The 19,432-nt window shown below is 39.0% G+C and overlaps 3 protein-coding genes across 3 annotated transcripts; 1 reads left to right on the plus strand and 2 right to left on the minus strand.

Moving 5' to 3' along the window:
• Nucleotides 1-6,570: 6,570 nt before the first annotated feature.
• On the plus strand, nt 6,571-8,386 carry LOC308399932 (histone H4). The gene has a single exon (XM_080887361.1). The coding sequence runs from the start codon at nt 8,067-8,069 to the stop codon at nt 8,376-8,378; it is 312 nt and encodes a 103-aa protein (XP_080743487.1). The 5' UTR covers nt 6,571-8,066; the 3' UTR covers nt 8,379-8,386.
• A 780-nt stretch (nt 8,387-9,166) lies between these two features.
• On the minus strand, nt 9,167-11,581 carry LOC308399931 (histone H3.2). The gene has a single exon (XM_080887360.1). It carries the CDS (start codon nt 9,582-9,584, stop codon nt 9,174-9,176), a length of 411 nt encoding a protein of 136 aa, XP_080743486.1. The 5' UTR covers nt 9,585-11,581; the 3' UTR covers nt 9,167-9,173.
• Nucleotides 11,582-13,299: 1,718 nt separating this feature from the next.
• LOC308399259 (histone H1.10-like) lies at nt 13,300-14,136 on the minus strand. The gene has a single exon (XM_080886415.1). It carries the CDS (start codon nt 14,098-14,100, stop codon nt 13,465-13,467), a length of 636 nt encoding a protein of 211 aa, XP_080742541.1. The 5' UTR covers nt 14,101-14,136; the 3' UTR covers nt 13,300-13,464.
• Nucleotides 14,137-19,432: the final 5,296 nt, after the last annotated feature.

Below are 19,432 nucleotides of genomic sequence, written 5' to 3' on the forward strand. Positions count from 1 at the left end.
CGTTCAGGTTAGAGAGAAAATGTCATGACGTAGTTGATGTACACATGCGGAGCTCGGAAAAAAAAAAATTTACTCAAAAATCATAATTAAGAAAGCAGTATTTACTCTTAACTTCTAAGCCATATACAATTATAACTGTTTGAATTGTTAACAGAAAAGAAATTTTTTAAGTTGTTTCAACTTTGTGAGGAATTTCAATTGTTATATCCACAAACTTTATAAGTCAGGTAGACTGTTGGGGTTTACAGTGCAGCCTTCAGCTCTTAGCCACTACACTATGTGACACCCCTTTCATCCACGCTTACATTAGACAAAACTTTCTATTAATGTGCTTTGATAGTCTCTGGGAACATCCAACTCGCTCACCCCCTCCCTCCTGTGCTGAATCATAGAGCGAACGAATCACTCACTCACTCACTAACCCCCTCCCTCCTGTGCTGAATCAAAGAGCGAGCGAACGAATCACTCACTCACTCACTCACTCACTCACCCCCTCCCTCCTGTGCTGAATCATAGAGCGAGCGAACGAATCACTCACTCTGTCACTACCCGATCCGTACCGGAAACCCGATCGGTACCCCGCATGCGCAAATCTTACGTCACTTCCTCTCTTTGCCAACATTGCGACATTCAATATATTTGAATGATACGGTTATCGCCCAGTTAGCTCCTAGCATTTCTCAACAGCTCTGCCTCCTTTTCGACTACCCGGGACATTTAAACAATGGATAATCCGTGTACAAAGAAATTCATGCTTTTCTCCTCAACAGAGAGTGTCCTCCGATTGAGCAACAGCGCCGTAAAATAAGAAGAATGGCGCCTAATTACAGAGTTAATAATGCAGACTTTGTAATATCTCACGTGTAGATTCATCAGCCAGATGAAGTGTTTACTGACAATTGACAGTGATAGCGGAAATCATCATCACTATTCCAACAATCCTCTCCTCACAGACAAGCATAAACACACTCGACTATCGCTAAATCAGATTTAACACACGTTTGTATTGACGATAATTCAGTTTATAATAGGGTTTATTCGCTCGGTCAGCAGGTGGCGGTATCCTCGTACACTGGGGAGTAAACTGCCATTAAACGAACAGAAGAAGAAGAAAACATCTGCACATGCGCGGTACGGATCGGGTAGACCCGATTTGTACGGTCAGACTTTACACATGCGCAGTAAGGATCGGAGAGTCCTGATCCGTAACTTTCTTTTTATTTTTCGTTTTTGTCTACATTGTACTGAAATGCTTCATTATTGCAAACATTTTAAGATATACTTGTTATTCTTAACATCTTAACAGATACTCTGACCCATAACTATCGTAAAACGCTACGACCGGAAGTAGAAACCTTTCGCGCATGCGGGGTACCGATCGGGTTTCCGGTACGGATCGGGTAGTGACACACTCACCCCCTCCCTCCTGGCTCACAGCTTCTTCTTCTTCTTGGTTGGCAACCAATGTTAAGGCGCATTACCGCCCCCTGGCTCACAGCGCAGTGGACATTTAGATGAGAAAATATATATAAAATATATATTTGACACACTTAAGGAAAATACTAATAAAATACACATAAACAAAATAAATGTTTATTAAGCAATTTTGATAGGAAATTGCTTAATTTTAGAAATGTTTTTGCTCTTTTTTCTCTCTAAAATAGTTGTTGTTGTTTTTTTTTTATCATTCATCTTAGCAGTGGGATTTACGTGAAAAGGGAAACAAATTAAGTTTGAGTGAAAATGTACAATTTTTGCACTCTCTGGTCAACTGACTCAGTGAATCAAATGACTCAAAAATCCGATTCACTTTGGTGAGTGACTCATTAACACTCGATTCAGTAAAAAGAATCAAATTTACCATCACTACTATTCATTCACTTCCACATTCACACACTGGTGGAGGCAAGCTACAGTTGTAGCCACAGCTGCCCTTTTGCACAACATTCAAATTTGTTACACCTTTAAATATCAGGCAAATCAAATGTTATATTTACCTTCCTTTTCTATATATGGACCACCAGGACTCAATTCACTGGTTATTTGTTGATGAACCAAACATGTGACTGGACTCTCTGCTGAAGTGGTCATCATGATGGTGACATAGTGCGCACTGAACTGCAGCCATAATGCAGTTTTCTTTCCCACAGTCAGTTCTCAGTCTCATCGGTACAACACCAAGGTTCCCAACACATGACAAGTAATAGTAAACTATAACCGCTGGATTATTATTTGTTGGTCCACATTCTAGACACAAAACCTGAAAACCCATCAATGCACCCTGAAATGGCCAAACCGAATGGTTTCAGCTTGTCATAACCATCAGCATGCCACATGTAGTTGGGTCCCAGCAAATGATAGGTTCTCCTAATGAATCTTCTGCGTGTTCTCACCTGGCATCCATGAGGATTAAGCTCCTGGAGTATTTTCATCACATCATCCCTCTTTACTTTAAGATGATGCTTTTGTTTAAGTACCTGCCACATTGTTCGATACCCAAACAATCACCCAGGTCCTTGAAGCTTCGCTCTGATTGCGTTAATGATCGTTGTTCTAGAGTGAAAATGTTTTCTTCGGTTAAGTCCAGCATTATTGAGTTTACTTTTAAGACTCCTTAAACTCATCTTTACACCATGCAAACTTAACATCATGTCCATGATAACACTATATGACTGACCTTCGTTGAAAAATTGAATGCAGTACTGTAGATTGTCTGATCCTTCAGCCTGGTCTGTGTCCCGCAAAAGCTCCAGAGACCGTCCACAGGAAGCACAAAAAGGAGTGAATAGGCTGAAGCTAACGCCACAAAACGGGCAAAACATTTTCCAGTTCTCTATGTAGTGCAGCGAGCACCATCAGGGTAATAAGGAAGCGCTGTGAGGAGTTAGTTTCTCGACGTTTGTTGACATCCCACGTTTAGCTGACTATAAATCACTTTTCTGTGCTACAAATATGGAGTAAGCCTAATCGTTGAGTCACTTCCGGTATTTCAGACAATCCCTTTCCGTCAAGAGCCACTTATTTTGTTGCAGACTTGTTAATTTGTTGCGGACTTGTGTTTTCAGTGTTTTCTGAAATGTTATTTTGTTGTCAATTTTTTAATTTGTTTTTTTTTCAATGTAAAAGTGTTTTCAGAAATGTTATTTTGTTGTCGATGTTGTAAATGTGATTTGCACTTCCCAGCCACTGTAAACAACTGAAAAGAACACAACATTAATAACAATCGCACTCTCCGAAGTAAAAATTTTACACACACAAATTGTTAAAGACAAATTTGAATTAATTAATACTAACATTTTTAAAGGTGAGGCTCACATATAAAACAATGAAACTCTTTATTAGATTAAAAAGGGGATAGACCCTATTTTCTGTACCAATTTGGTGACAGATCATGACATGAAATAACACTATTTATGTATTTATATACTGTATATATCTTCCCATACTTGAAAAGAGGTCCTTTAATCTACACAATGTCATCTCTGTATCCAAACGCCATTGGGTGTTAAACATAGAAATTATGAAAGACTTAAGTTACATTAAACACGCATTACTATATTATTTCCTGGATGTACCTTTGTCTTGAAGATCGTTCTACAGAAACATAAACATCGTGACTGAGCATGGGTCTCACTGATACACAACCAGGTTTACCTGAAAACTCGCATCATCCCTCTATGTGAGCTGTGCCTGCACTAAAGTCACAGGGCTCTGACAGCATGAATATGAAAACCAGTTATGTCGCTGGACTGAGCCGCTTTAGCTTAATTACCACAACTGAAAAACATTGCGTGGAGACAAAAGCTTCGAAAAACTGTGACTGACAAAATCCCGCACAAACGATTTTAACTACATCACTCACCACTGAGTGCGAAACTTTTTCATAAAATTTTAAAACTAAATGAGGGAGGTTACAGTCCATCGAAATATATCATTGATATATTTTTTTTTATGATAAAACATGTGGTTAGTGAAAGCTGCGAAGTAACAAAGATGTGAAGACTTGGAAAGTGACCTTCTGCTAGCAGTCCATTTCATGCCATTTTGCGTAAAAATACGATACTGTCATTACAGTGGTCATTATTAATCTAATTTTGACGTATCATACTGTTTAGAACTTTAACTTAAAACTGCTATACGTTATTGTTTAAAACGTGTTGTATATTCGAACAAATTAAGATAATCTCACCTCAGACAAAATGGAGATCATCCACTGCTGAGCCGTGAGTGTCCTGCACATGGCACAGCAGACTACGGGTGGAAGTGTAGAATGATTGAAATGAAAATGCTTTCAATACTTAAATCTATTAGATTTCTTAATTTTTCATGGTACTCATACATTTTTGTTAAATCTGCTAAACAAACTATTGCTTAATTTACCCTAAACAAAACTGTGTAAATTTAAATAATTGAACATCTCAAAAATGTTTAGTTTTGTTTAGATTTAATTAAAACAACACATACATGTTTTTTACTGAGTAATACTTACTATTACTTTTCTATTAGATATTAATGAACCCAAATCACAGTTTTTACAGTGTACATCACCTTCCCTGACAGTCGTAGCTTGGCTCATCTGAGGGTGAAATTATAAGAATGTGTTATTTTGCAAAGTGCTCTCTAAGGTTCCTAAATAAAATATGGCATTGAGGTCATTTCTTTTGAATTAATCCCATCACCAGTGTGTGAATGTGTGTGTGAATGGGTGCATGACTGGATGTGTAAAGCGCTTTGGGGTCCTTAGGGACTAGTAAAGCGCTATACAAATACAGGCCATTTACCATTTTTGAAATATAAGAACCTCTCCTGTTTTTAATGGCACTCTGGGTTTCCTTACTTTCTGTTCCACTCCCAACCCCAAATACAGTGGGGCAAAAAAGTATTTAGTCAGCCACCGATTGTGCAAGTTCCCCCACTTAAAATGATGACAGAGGTCAGTAATTTGCACCAGAGGTACACTTCAACTGTGAGAGACAGAATGTGAAAAAAAAAATCCATGAATTCACATGGTAGGATTTGTAAAGAATTTATTCGTAAATTAGGGTGGAAAATAAGTATTTGGTCACCTCAAACAAGGAAAATCTCTGGCTCTCACAGACCTGTAACGTCCTCTGTAAGAAGCTTTTCTGTCCCCCACTCGTTACCTGTATGAATGGCACCTGTTTGAACTCATCATCTGTATAAAAGACACCTGTCCACAGCCTCAAACAGTCAGACTCCAAACTCTGCCATGGCCAAGACCAAAGAGCTTTCGAAGGACACCAGGAAAAGTATTGTAGACCTGCACCAGACTGGGAAGAGTGAATCTACAATAGGCAAGCAGCTTGGTGTGAAAAAATCAACTGTGCGAGCAATCATCAGAAAATGGAAGGCATACAAGACCACTGATAATCTCCCTCGATCTGGGGCTCCACGCAAGATCTCATCCCGTGGGGTCAAAATGATCATGAGAACGGTGAGCAAAGATCCCAGAACCACACGGGGGGGACCTGGTGAATGACCTGCAGAGAGCTGGGACCAAAGTAACAAAGGTCACCATCAGTAACACACTACAACGGCAGGGAATCAAATCCCGCAGTGCCAGACGTGTTCCGCTGCTGAAGCCAGTGCATGTCCAGGCCCGTCTGAAGTTTGCCAGAGAGCACATGGATGATACAGCAGAGGATTGGGAGAATGTCATGTGGTCAGATGAAACCAAAGTAGAACTTTTTGGTATAAACTCAACTCGTCGTGTTTGGAGGAAGAAGAGTACTGAGTTGCATCCCAAGAACACCATACCTACTGTGAAGCATGGGGGTGGAAACATCATGCTATGGGGCTGTTTTTCTGCCAAGGGGACAGGACGACTGATCCGTGTTAAGGACAGAATGAATGGGGCCATGTATCGTGAGATTTTGAGCCAAAACCTCCTTCCATCAGTGAGAACTTTGACGATGAAACGAGGCTGGGTCTTCCAACATGACAATGATCCAAAACACACCGCCCGGGCAACAAAGGAGTGGCTCCGTAAGAAGCATTTGAAAGTCCTGGAGTGGCCTAGCCAGTCTCCAGACCTCAACCCCATAGAAAATCTGTGGCGGGAGTTGAAAGTCCGTGTTGCTCGGCGACAGCCCCAAAACATCACTGCTCTCGAGAAGATCTGCATGGAGGAATGGGCCAAAATACCAGCTACTGTGTGTGCAAACCTGGTAAAGACCTATAGTAAACGTTTGACCTCTGTTATTGCCAACAAAGGTTATGTTACAAAGTATTGAGTTGTATTTTTGTTATTGACCAAATACTTATTTTCCACCCTGATTTACGAATAAATTCTTTACAAATCCTACCATATGGATTCATGGATTTTTTTTTTTTTCACATTCTGTCTCTCACAGTTGAAGTGTACCTCTGGTGCAAATTACTGACCTCTGTCATCATTTTAGGTGGGGGAACTTGCACAATCGGTGGCTGACTAAATACTTTTTTGCCCCACTGTAGATGCTGACAAGCTGACACAGTAACATGGAAGAGGGAAATAAGAACAATAATAATAATAAAGATAAAAGATGAAGTAACAAGTTTTTAGTTTCTTGTTTATTCCAGATGATCATCCAGATGTCTGTGACATGTGATGACAAACACCATAATGGAAGGCCTTTCTCATCACATGCTTAAACTCATCATCTCATCATATATTTTTGCATACGCTGAGCAGGCAGTCAGACATGCTGTAACTGTGGGGTAGAAAACTGCATGAACACCATACAGCAGGGGTCTCAAACTCCAGTCCTCGAGGGCAACTTTTCCATGTGTCCCTGTTACAACACACCTAGTAGGTCATTAGCAAGAGTATAGAACTTGACTGCATGCTGCGTTGGCAATTCAGCCATTTGAGTCATGTTACAGCAGCTCATGAGTGAATGAACATGGTGCAATAAAAGTATTTTTAGAAGTATATGTTTCCAAATACATACATTTACTTAAATTTACTTGAGTAGGGTTAGCATGCAGTCAAGTTCTATACTCTTGCTAATGACCTACTGACCTATTGTATTCAGGTGTGTTGCACCAGGGACACATGGAAAAGTTGCATGACACCGGCCCTGGAGGACTGGAGTTTGAGACCCCTGTCATACGGAATATGACAGGTGTGGTTGAACTGAGTGAAGACTCTGAAGTTTCTCTTTTCTTCTGGCAGGACAGGAATGTGGCCTTGTCTTGTGAGCCACCGTAAGGATGTACTTGAAGTAGAACTGGACCGTCACCGTCACTCTTCACCTTTTCAAAGACAAAGCAGTCATTTAGATAAAATATTAGATATTGTTTACCTGTAAATGCACAAAGAGAATTTAGAAATTAATTCTTGCCTCAGAGTCTCTGGAATCTAAAAAAGCTAAATATGATGATATTCAGCAACATAAATTAGTGTTTTAAGATTAAGATTTAAGATTACAATGAATTTGTGATTGTTTCAAAGCATACTGTCGTGAGAGAAGGCACTGAACACAGACTATTTGCTGGGGAGGTTGCATAGCTGTGTAGGTTGGCGAAAGGAGCCGGTAGCTGGCCGGGGCATCACGATGGTTGCTAGTAGTCTGTAATAGAATAGAAAATAATGGGAGTAAATATTTCTAGTCCAACATCATCAGATAACCATCAAACCATCAAAATAAAATTAAACATTTAAATAAAATTAAACACCAATAATCTCCAAAAGTTGATTCTGTTCATCTGGAAAACGCTACGTCCAGATAAACAGAATGAACCTTTGGAGATTTACTTACCTGGATGATTGAGCATGCATCAAGACGTTTAAATGCCAATAAATTGTTAAAATTGAAAAGCATGTGTCTCTTTGATTCAAATGTGATTATCTGTAAATATGTCGCTGATATTAAAAACTGTTTTAAATGTTTTAATTCATGTTCAGACACAACGAGAACAACCATACTCGAAAGGGCAGGTCCCTGTTTCCTATTACGTCCTCAAATCACGTTGTCGCTGGGGTTTTTCAAATACGTCCGTTGTACTGACTTAAAGTCGCACCCGTGCGGTGACTTTTCATCAGTATCACTTAAGCTGACAAAATGAGTGGACGCGGAAAAGGAGGAAAGGGACTCGGGAAAGGAGGCGCTAAACGGCACCGCAAAGTTCTCCGTGATAATATCCAAGGCATTACTAAGCCTGCCATTCGTCGTCTAGCCCGTCGCGGTGGTGTGAAGCGTATCTCCGGCCTGATTTACGAGGAGACCCGTGGTGTACTTAAGGTGTTCCTGGAGAACGTGATCCGCGATGCAGTCACCTACACCGAGCACGCCAAGAGAAAGACTGTGACCGCAATGGATGTGGTGTATGCTCTTAAAAGGCAGGGCCGTACTCTATACGGTTTCGGAGGTTAACGCTACTGTCTTGATTCCAACACAACGGCTCTTTTAAGAGCCACACAACTCGTCTTAAGAAATAAGTGTTCCAACTTTACAACTAGTGGCTTGGGTACACCGAATTTTGTGAAACTGTTAAGAGTGCTAATGAGACTCTTAAACATTGCAACGTGATTGTACATAGAACTTATGGGCCGTTGAAACGGCCGTTGTGGCTGTAAGTAACTCGTCGGGCTGGCTTCGTGCCCCAAACAAAAATGGCGACGCCGCTGATGTGAAGTTAACAATGTTAACTTTTTTCCACCTAGCTTTCCAATATCCACCTTTCCTAACCTTAAAATGACTGTCTTGCTCATTTCTCAATGAAACTCCCTGTAAAAACCTAACATTAGTTGCCTTGGGACATAACTTTTTTTTTTAAACAAAATGGATGCCATAACGTGCTGTGACGTAGTCTCTAGAAATGGCTTCTAATCCGGTGGCTCAGAGCTGCGCTTTGTTTGTGATTTAAGGTGAACATTTTCTATTTAGAGTTATATCAGAAAAGCAAGTTTAAAAAACCCTTCACGGACACTAGTTTTAATCTCCTGTGAAACGTTCTCTAAAATGACAAACTTTCGATGTTTCTAATTTAATTATTTTTCTTTCACCACAGAGCGAAGTGAGAGGTAGAACAGCATTTTCCCGTGCTCTTACGAACAGTTTGTAACAAGTTTTCATAATCAGGGACTATTGACTTGTGAAATTAGCTCTTCAGATGTAGTTGTGTGGCTCTTAAAAGAGCCGTTGTGTATAAAGTGGTCTCAGATCAGCTTATGCCCTCTCTCCGCGGATGCGGCGGGCTAACTGGATATCTTTGGGCATGATAGTGACCCTCTTGGCGTGAATGGCGCACAGGTTGGTGTCCTCGAATAAACCGACCAGGTACGCCTCGCTTGCCTCCTGCAAAGCCATAACAGCAGAGCTCTGGAAGCGCAGGTCGGTTTTAAAGTCCTGAGCGATCTCCCGGACCAGGCGCTGGAAGGGTAGCTTGCGGATCAACAACTCAGTAGATTTTTGGTAACGGCGGATCTCCCTCAAAGCCACGGTTCCGGGCCTGTAGCGGTGAGGCTTCTTCACGCCACCGGTGGCCGGGGCACTCTTACGGGCAGCCTTTGTAGCTAGCTGCTTCCTGGGAGCCTTTCCTCCGGTGGATTTACGTGCTGTCTGCTTCGTTCTAGCCATGTTTAGTAACTATCGGCTTCCTTTCTTCAGTGTCGTCACCAGTCTTATAAAGCCAGCGCCGGCGTGTGGGCAGCGCTAATTGGTCCAATCTGTGCGCGTGATCAACGGCTCGTCTGTTGAAGCGGGAAAATCAAAAGTCCTGATAAGGAAGTGAAGCCATAGATTAAGCGCAGTGATTCAAACCAGAGCTGAATGAAACACACCCCAAAACGCAGAGCTTAATGGAAAACACAACTTTTATCAAATCATTTAAAAGATAAAGCCAATTAGACTGAATGTAGACTGGTGTATTGGTATACAATATACACAAAATAATAGTAGTTTTATCATTCTTAATATGTATGCTCCCTCTTGTCAAAATGAGCAAGAATACCTTAGTAGGCTGGCCTTTATTAATACATTTATTCAAGACAACGATACTTACAGCATATGTTTTGGGTGATTTTAATGCTGATCTCACAGACAGCAGTTCTTGGTTTGCTAACCACTTAACCCACTTTTGTGAAGTTAACAATCTTATCCTGTCTACCCAAATGTTACTGCCTGCAGAGAGCTATACATACATAAGTGAAGCCTGACATAGTACATCATGGCTGGACCACTGTATCTGTACAGCTGATGGACATGCAGCTTTAGCAAACATGACTATTAGGTATGAGGTAACTCTGTCAGGCCATATACCTTTTGGTTTTACTGTGAATGTGGAACAAATGCCAGCAACAACTGGAAATAATATTGCTAATATTGCTACCAGTGTAAAATTAGACTGGTCAGCATTTGGTGAAGATGATTTCTTAGCTTATCATAGTAATACCGATATACATCTGAACAACATTTCTTTGCCCAAAGAAGCTATTTTGTGCAAGGATGTCAACTGTAAGAATGCTGTGCATAAACATTTACTCTGCTCCATGTATGATGATATAGTGACTGCTCTGTATGAAAGTGGTACACTGCTTAATAAACAATATAAGCATAAGAAACCTAACATCAGACCTGGCTGGAAAGAACATGTATCCATGTACCATGATCAAGCTCGCATAGCTTATAAATGTTGGGCCATGGCTAGAAGACCTAAACAAGGCCCAGAAAAAATGTGCTAATGCCAGATAGAAGTACACTGTTCGCTTTATAACTAAAAATGAGCAAATGCTGACAGCAGATTCTTTGTCCAGGAAAATGTTGTGTAATAATATGACAGATTTTTGAAAAGAGCTCTTAATGACTGTAAACCATTTCTACCATCAACTGTTGAAGGTGTTTCTGGGGCAGATAACATTGCAGCATTATGGAGACAGCATTACAGTGCGTTGTTTAACTGTATAAAAAGTGAACCATATGAGGACAATTTTGACATGAGTAATGACACAATAAGTGTAAGGACATATGAAGTATATGGAGCCATTCATAGGTTATCTGATGATAAATCCTCTGGTTTGGATCACATCACTGCAGAACATTTAAAACATGCTAGTGTAAGGCTAGCTCCTCTTCTAGCACTCTGTTTCACTGGGTTTATGATTCATGGCATATTACCAGACTCAATGCTGTGTATTTTACTGGTACCAGTTATGAAGGACAAAGCTGCAAATGTGAGCTGTTTGGATAATTATAGGCCGATTGCACTAGCCAGTATTTTATCTAAGGTGTTAGAAAGAATCTTGTTTGACAGAGTTAGTGTGTTCTGGTTCTGGATTTCTGTGAACCACAGAAGCCTTTTTGATAAACTGAAGAGACGGGGAGTTCCTCAGTACATCGTGAGGATTCTTTCTTACTGGTACGCTCATCAGAACATGCAGGTTAAATGGGGAAGCAGTATTTCTGCCCCCTTTGGTGTCAGCAATGGTGTTAGACAGGGTGGGATTTTGTCTCCAATTTTATTTAATCTATATGTTGATGATTTGTCCATACAGCTGAGAGCCTGTAACACTGGGTGTATATTAGGTAAAACATTGATAAATCATCTTATGTATGCAGATGACCTGGTTGTTTTTAGTCCAAGCAGTGCTGGGTTACAGGATCTTCTCAATGTCTGTACTGAATATGGTGTGCAATATGATATAAAGTACAATGCTGTTAAAAGTGCTGTTTTGATATGTAGAACCAAGCAGGATAAACACCTACATTTTCCTTTGTTTAAACTGCCCCAAAAAACTCTTGAAGTTTATAAAAAGATGAAATACCTCGGCCACTTTATTACTGAGCAAATGAATGATGATGATGACAACGGTGTAAGCTCTATGTGCAGGCAAATACTATCACACGCAAATTCAGCTTTTGTTCACTTCCAGTTAAAGTGGCTTTGTTTAAAGCGTATTGCACACTTCTATATACTGCCCCCCGTTGTGGTCATCCTACAAACAATGTAGCATGCAGAAGCTGCATGTTACATATAATGATGCGATGAGAATCCTTTGCAGGATACCTAGAAGGGGTGGTGCCAGCCAGATGTTTGTAGCTGTGGGTGTTTGGACTTTTAAAGCACTTTTAAGAAAGTTAATGTTCAATTTTAGAGAATGACTGGATGGTTCGAGTAACAGTGTAATTTTAGCACTCACAGATCCGACAGTGAGTGGTTCCCATTACTCATCCAGTCTGAGAAAGCACTGGTTGAAGTGTTTGTGTATTTATTGATTTTTTTTAAGTAATTGTGTTTTATGTATATTTTGGTTTTATATATATATATATATATATATATATATATATATATATATATATATATATATATATATTTAAGGTTTATACCTTGTGTCTTTGTGTGTGTGTGTGTGGGGGGGGGGGGGGGGGGGTATTTCTGTCTTGTTTTTATGGACATGAAGTCTGCCCATAAAGATTGATTGATTGATTGATTGATTTTTCCGACACCATTAAATTGTCAGCAGACAAGAAAGCTACTACAGCCTGCAAACAGACGAGTTGGTGAACACAGAAGATATCAAATTAGTGCATACATTAAAAAACATAACCAAATAAAACATATGTATTTTACTCAGACTATCTTCTAAGATCGAAGATTTTAGAGAATATTTTATTTTCAATTTAACTGAACTCACCAGGTATTGTATGTCTCTTACTTGTTTAAGCCCCGTTTTAATTTTTGTTTAATGTTTTTGGCTGATGGCTGAGACTTATGGACGTGTAAAACCAGTCACAAATTCAGAGATTGCATTGGTCTACATGGACTGGGTCTTCCAAAAGGCCGGAAGTGAGCGGCTGTGAAATTGGACACCCCGACTAATTTAAAAAAAAAAAAAAAAAAAAAAAAACCCCACACACACCCTCCTGACAGCTCATGGTTCTCCTGGCTTTGCTGAGCTTATTGGTTTAACATCATTTCTCCTTGCATTATTAGTACCCGGTTTTTAACATTAAACCCTTTAAAATTTCACCTGCGACAAGGAAACTTGGTATAAATAATTTGCATCATGTTCATCACGCTCAACCTGAGTTAAACAGACTTCTAAGGCTGTGCCATGACAGGAACAATAACAATAGTGATGTAAAAATAAGTTTTATTTATGAACAGACTTTCGAATAGAAAGTGCAAACAGTACACGTTCACAGCACATCAGAAAGCATATTTACAAGCTTTAAATTTTCAGGAAAAAAAAAAAAAAAAAAAAAAAAAACCCCCCCCCCCCCCACACACACACACACACACACACACACACACACACACAACACAAACAAACACCAAAAGGGCAATTCTTCGTGGATATTTACAGTCCAGAGGCGGGTGGGACAGGAACCAGTCCAATTACAGTCTGTGATAAAGCCAACATGAAGCATAAAGGAGTCCGATGAGCAACCGGAGGATCTCTCAGAGAAACAGCTGGTGGCTCTAAAAAGAGCCTTTTGTTGCGAAGAAGAAGCGAGTGGTTTACTTCTTCTTTGGTGTAGCCTTCTTGGCCTTAGCAGCTTTAGGCTTTGCAGCCTTCTTTGCAGGCTTTTTGGGGGTCGCTGCTTTCTTGGGCGCGGCTGTCTTCTTCACCTTGGGGCTCTTTGCCTTCTTGGCCACAGCCTTCTTTGCAGCTGCCGTGGGCTTCTTTGCCTTCTTCGGGGTGGCTTTTGCTGCTTTGGGCTTCTTGGCGGTGGCTGGTTTCTTAGCTGCAGTTGCCTTCTTTGCCGCCGGCTTCTTTACTTTAGCAGCGGGCTTTTTGGCTGCCTTCTTGGGCTTCTCCGCTGGCTTTGCTGCCTTGAAAGAACCGGATGCCCCGGTTCCGGTGGTGTGGACCAGAGCGCCTTTCTGCACCAGGCTTTTCAAAGCGCGCCTGACGTGAGCAGAGTTATGCTCTACGTCGTAACCGCGAGCGACGAGATCCTTCTTAATAGCAGCCAGAGAGAGTCCTTTACGTTCTTTGGACTCTTTCACAGCTTTTACGATGAGCTCGCTAGCGGACGGGCCAGACTTCTTGATAGTCTTGCTCGCTGATGCCTTCTTCTTCTTGGCCGGGGCCTTTGCTGGAGCCGCCTCGGCGGCCGGTGCTGGGGCTGCTGCGGGAGCGACTTCTGCCATGTCGTTAAGAGAGTAGTGTTTGTCGATGAGACGATAGAAATCTCCGCACAGTGACTGGAACTTAAATACAACACGAGAACCGTGGAGACTCAACCCTGCCTGCAGCTCACAGCTGCAGCGAGAAGACCTTGGCTCTTGTGTTTTCTCCTCTTAATAAACTACGTTAAAACAATATCTGAAGGTGAAAGTAGATAAAAATTTCAAATCGAATCGATAGAGAAGAACTTTCTCTTTATAGGGAAGCTTTATAAACTTTATTAGTTTTCTGCAATTTGTTTTGGAAGCCTTTAAACCTGCCCTGTCCGCCGCGCCGTGAGGCACCGATTCGTGTCTTTTCTCCGACATTTTTCTTCTAAATGCGTTAAAATCTAAAATAACCCCTCAAAAACGAGGTAAACAGCGAGGCAACATGTTTGTCCACACATGCTATGTCAAAACAATGATCCCCGTCGGATACCTTTTCATAAAACTGAGGTTATTTCGGTGCCTGCAAACACACATGAGTTGGTGGAGGAAACAGTGTAACTCGTTAACTCCACACACTCTGTGCCCTCAATTTACTGTAGATTTTCATTAATTAATGATACACGAATTATAGCTCTGGCTGCGTGAAATGTGTAATATGGATAAATCTAACAGTTTAACAGCACTACAGCTCTTAGACAGGCAAACAGACTATAGCTCCACCAGGCTCAGCATCATCATATTGCATCCCAGTTCACTGGCTACTGCATCCCAGTGCAGTCAAAACGCTAATCATCGCTAATAACACCCATCAAAAGAAAATTACAAGTAAATATCCAGAGCTGACAATGTTCACATAAACAGGAATAGATTAAACAGTTAGTCTGGAAAGTTCTGGCAGGAAACTCTCCACTTCCTTAACCATAGCTGCTTTTTGGCCAAATGTCAGTGGCTGTAAGCTGGAACTCCTAAAATTAAGTGTTTCAGTACTTTCACTGCTTGACTCTAGTGTTGTGTGTTTGTGTATATATATACATATATATATATTTTCTTGATTTGCTTTGAATAATGACTCATGGTTGTCAAGCAGTTAGTTCATTTGAATATTAAGCCTCTTGTGGGTGTGGGTACCTTCTCTGAGTTTGAACTCAGCAATTTGAGTCAGTATTGGTGGTTCAAAGTTAGAAATGCTCAGCCAAACTTAAATACTGAAAAATACTGAAAATAAAGTAAAAGTTTATATTTAGTTACTGATTTTAGTTGGATTTTTTAAATGTTTTAAACTGACATTTTCTTGTTAAACAATACAATTAAATATACATTTCTACTCATTTCTACAATACGTTTATAATTAAGTTACTTTGAATTCGTGTATTGGTCATTTCATCAGTTTAAAATTAGATTACATCATTAAACTTTATTTAATCCCACACTGGTACAACAGGAAGAGATCTCCGTCGGATATGTTTTTACAAAGGAAGAATAGTGAAACTATATGTTGGAAAAATAAAAGTAGAAAGAAAAAATAGATTAATAAAATCATTAGAATTTTTTTAAATTCCACAATTATATGCTATATACAAATGGTTAAAATGTTGAGTAGAATTATAATTGTTAACAATAATATCTGATTATCTACAGAGCAAACAGTGGAAGTGATGAACATGTATTTTTAGACAGTGTTTATCCTGTTTGGATATTGTACAGTTTGACTGCTAAAGATAACGACCTGCAATAGCACTCCGTCCTGCTGTTGAAGGACTCAGGTCCTCCACAGTCTCATGCAGCGGATAGCAGGTGTTGTCCATAATCGACATTAGCTTAGCCAACAACTGCCTTCTCTGTGGGATCTATCTAGGGGACTATCCAGGACTGAGCTACTCTCTTTAGGTAACCATCTTCTGTAGGTTTGTAAAAATTACAGGAAAAAAAAAAATCACACTTCCTGTTTTGTGTGGAATGAAAAAGCCTAAGATGGTTGTAGTAATGAAGATAAATATGAGCAAGGAATTCAGTGCATATGGGGACTTTATTTGTTTTGGGGATTAGACCCAAACCTTTGCTTTCTTTCCTCTTGTTAATTTTAGTTCAAAAACTGTCTAAATGCTGTTTTTCTGTTTCAGAATTGGCCTTTAGGAGTAACATAAAAGCACAATCAGTCCTCATGGAGTAAAGCTATTGATCTATTACCCCTTACCTGACACAAATATATAAATGTTTTAAATTATGACAATTTGAGTGATAAAATTCTGCATAATTATTAAACTAATTACAAATTATATATATATATATATATATATATATATATATATATATATATATATATATATATATAGATAGATAGATAGATAGATAGATAGATAGATATATATATATATATATATATATATATATATATATATATATATATATATATATATATATATATATATAGATATAGATATATTATTAGCCATCGGCAGGCCATATTACACACTATCCAAGCCAGAATTACGCAGTGCTACTACTACTGTACAGCTATCTAGCTAATCTTAGTAAGCTGAAAAAGAAAAGTTAGCTATACATTTTCACTTTATCAGCTAACAGGTACTTAATTAGCAGGGCAGGGGTCTGACTTGAAACTGGAAAAACAGCATTATCTTTGACTACGAGTTCAAATAATTCAAAACTTGCCAATCCCAAGGTTTTAGCTATAGAGCCTATGCTGAACAATAGCCATATCTAGTGGCTCTAATAATATGCATAGTTTAAAAAGTGACCATTATGTATATATTGTATTACATATACCTAAAATTGTCAACTAGGTTACAGAGAGAGGGGAGAGAGCATTTCTCTTTTCTAAACGGGTGAAAGTCACCGGCCTTCCAGGTCCCTGAACTGCTTCCATGTTTCGTATTCTAAAATATGTGACCCTGAGAAACTTTAAACAAATAGTTATTATTAAAATATTTAATCGAAAATTTATGACATTCTTTTTCTGTTATATCCGTGAAAGCAAGGCCAGGGGTGTTTATAATGTGCCTTTTTGTATGTTGTCCAGCAGAAAACAAAAAACCTGTATAAGGTAGATTTACTTCAGGCCTGTTCAATCATACTGCATCAGATTTTATTAGGTGCAGTTTTTTGTGCTTCAAAACCCCGCTCAAGTATTGTACTAACATTCGAAGTATTGAGCCCTTTTATAATGGGCGTGTCTAACCTATATTTCATACTAACATGTTTATAGCTGTAGCTCACATGTTTAATTGTTAAATATTTTTATTTTAAGTACTGAAACAGTGAAGGTAAGTTGAATAATTATTATTTTGATTCAACTAATGTTCGATAAAGGTCAGTGAACAAGGATGCAGTTTATTAAAGCAACGTAGATCTTAGTTTAAAACAACTAGTTGAAGTCATAGCTTTCTTTCTATTTCACATAGTAATATTTATAATACAGGGATATCTGAATCAGTAACTAAGAAGTTAAACTAACTAAATTTAGGAAAACGCTGTGGGACTTCGTGCCTGGACAGTTTCTTCCATCAGCCCTAGTGTGTTTGCAGACACTGAGAAAACCTCGGGCTAATGAAAACATGTCCGCAGAAACTAGGTGTTTATGCATGAGATGTCTGCAGAAACATGTTATCTCGCTGTTTAACCTCATTGTTTGTGGTGTTTGTGTATTTTTAAGGCATTTACAATAAGAAATTGCAGGGCAAAGAGACGGAGCAGTGCGTCGAAGAGAGGTTTAAGTCCGCCTCAAGCAAACTGTAGATGAACAGTAAACGTCTACAATGCTTCTTTGTAAAGAGCAAGTTCTCCGCTATCGTATCGGTTTAAGTTCATGCTTCAGTTTCTCATTTAAATGTGATTTTAAAGCCGTTTTTGGTGACGAAAAAACACAACTATCTGCGCCCTCCCGCCGCGGACACGAGCAGCAGGCTGGGTTGAGTCTCCATGGTTCTCATGATGCGTTTAGGTTCCTGTTTCTTTCGGAAATTCCAATTTGGCTGTGTAATTATATTATTGGCATTATTACTATTAGTTATTTTTAGTCAGTAATAACTTAGTGATAATATAAAGGCAGAGTTTTTATGATGGGAGTGACCACTGCAGTTCATTAAAGGTCACTCGTGGATAATGCTGATATTGAATTATGTAAAACTGTGGGAGAGACTGGATTGTCCTGAGGTAGTGTATTCTGTATTCTCCTGACATGGCATGTAGCTGTCAGGCATCCCACTATATCACTGCTTGATTTGGCTTTTTAAGTAAAAGTCAAATCAAAGAATAATATTACTAATCAAATAATCATATCACATAAATTAGATTAAATTTATAATCTAACATGTTAAAAATGAGCAGAGAAAAAGTCCAAAGTTATAAAACAAATTTATATTGATTAAACCTATACCTGATTATATTCTGATCAGTATTAAGCGTTTAAGCATAATTAACCATTGGCAAAATCACATATAAATTATGATTCTGTTTTAAAAACTACAACATACTTATTATCTTATATCTCTTATTCAGATTAAATACTGAGGGGCCAGAGACATATTTCTTATCTTTTCACATCCATATAATACAGTAGGATATAAAATGCATTATCTCAGTCTTCTTATTGTTATTCTATAAATATGTGGCCATGATTTGATTGCTAATGTGAACAACTGTGGTAAAAGAGGAAACCATGGTGATTTCATGACTTAGTTAGTTACAATACAGCACAGATCATTTTTAGAGCTAGAAACAATAATTTACAAGTCAATATTCAAAATCTTTTCAACCAGAGAGATGGGGGCTACAGTTTGAGTGGGAATGAAAATTTTCAAGTGCATGTGGTGAGAACTACTAGGAAAGTTTTTCCGTGCTTGAAATAAATGATCAGTCAGTCAATCAATCTTTTATACAAAATAGTTGCGAGATTCCTGCTGTAAACACATTCAGATCTTTAGCTTTGGGACTTTGACTTTGAGAGATAAGAAACCCAGTTTCCAACAACAGGAACATTGTGGAATATATCATTTTGTTTTCAGAGGTCAGCAGCAAACAGACAGAGCACAGTCTGCAGGATCCAGCTTTCTGTCTATAAAAAGTGATCACTCCAGACATTCTCCCCCAGTTTTCAGGTATATATTTGGATCCTCGGACACGAGGTAAGAGATTGTTTTTACTGTAAATTGAGCTAAAGATGGAGATTTAGGGTTTTTGGGTTTATAGATTCTCAGGAGAAAATAATTAATTCATCCGGATTTGCCAACATGAACACGGGTGTTTCTATTTCACTGATTAATATGTGTTTATATTAAGCACCTTCTAGATGTTGGAATTTTTGTATTTGGTACAAAACTTATTTTCAGAAAATAAACTGTCACAAAGG

The sequence above is a fragment of the Rhamphochromis sp. 'chilingali' genome, assembly GCF_963969265.1.
Source record: "Rhamphochromis sp. 'chilingali' genome assembly, chromosome: 7".
NCBI lineage: Eukaryota > Metazoa > Chordata > Actinopteri > Cichliformes > Cichlidae > Rhamphochromis > Rhamphochromis sp. 'chilingali'.

Coding starts and splice junctions, on each gene's coding strand:
- LOC308399932 (XM_080887361.1), top strand. CDS start 8,067: ATGAGTGGACGCGGAAAAGGAGGAAAGGGACTCGGGAAAGGAGGCGCT.
- LOC308399931 (XM_080887360.1), bottom strand. CDS start 9,584: ATGGCTAGAACGAAGCAGACAGCACGTAAATCCACCGGAGGAAAGGCT.
- LOC308399259 (XM_080886415.1), bottom strand. CDS start 14,100: ATGGCAGAAGTCGCTCCCGCAGCAGCCCCAGCACCGGCCGCCGAGGCG.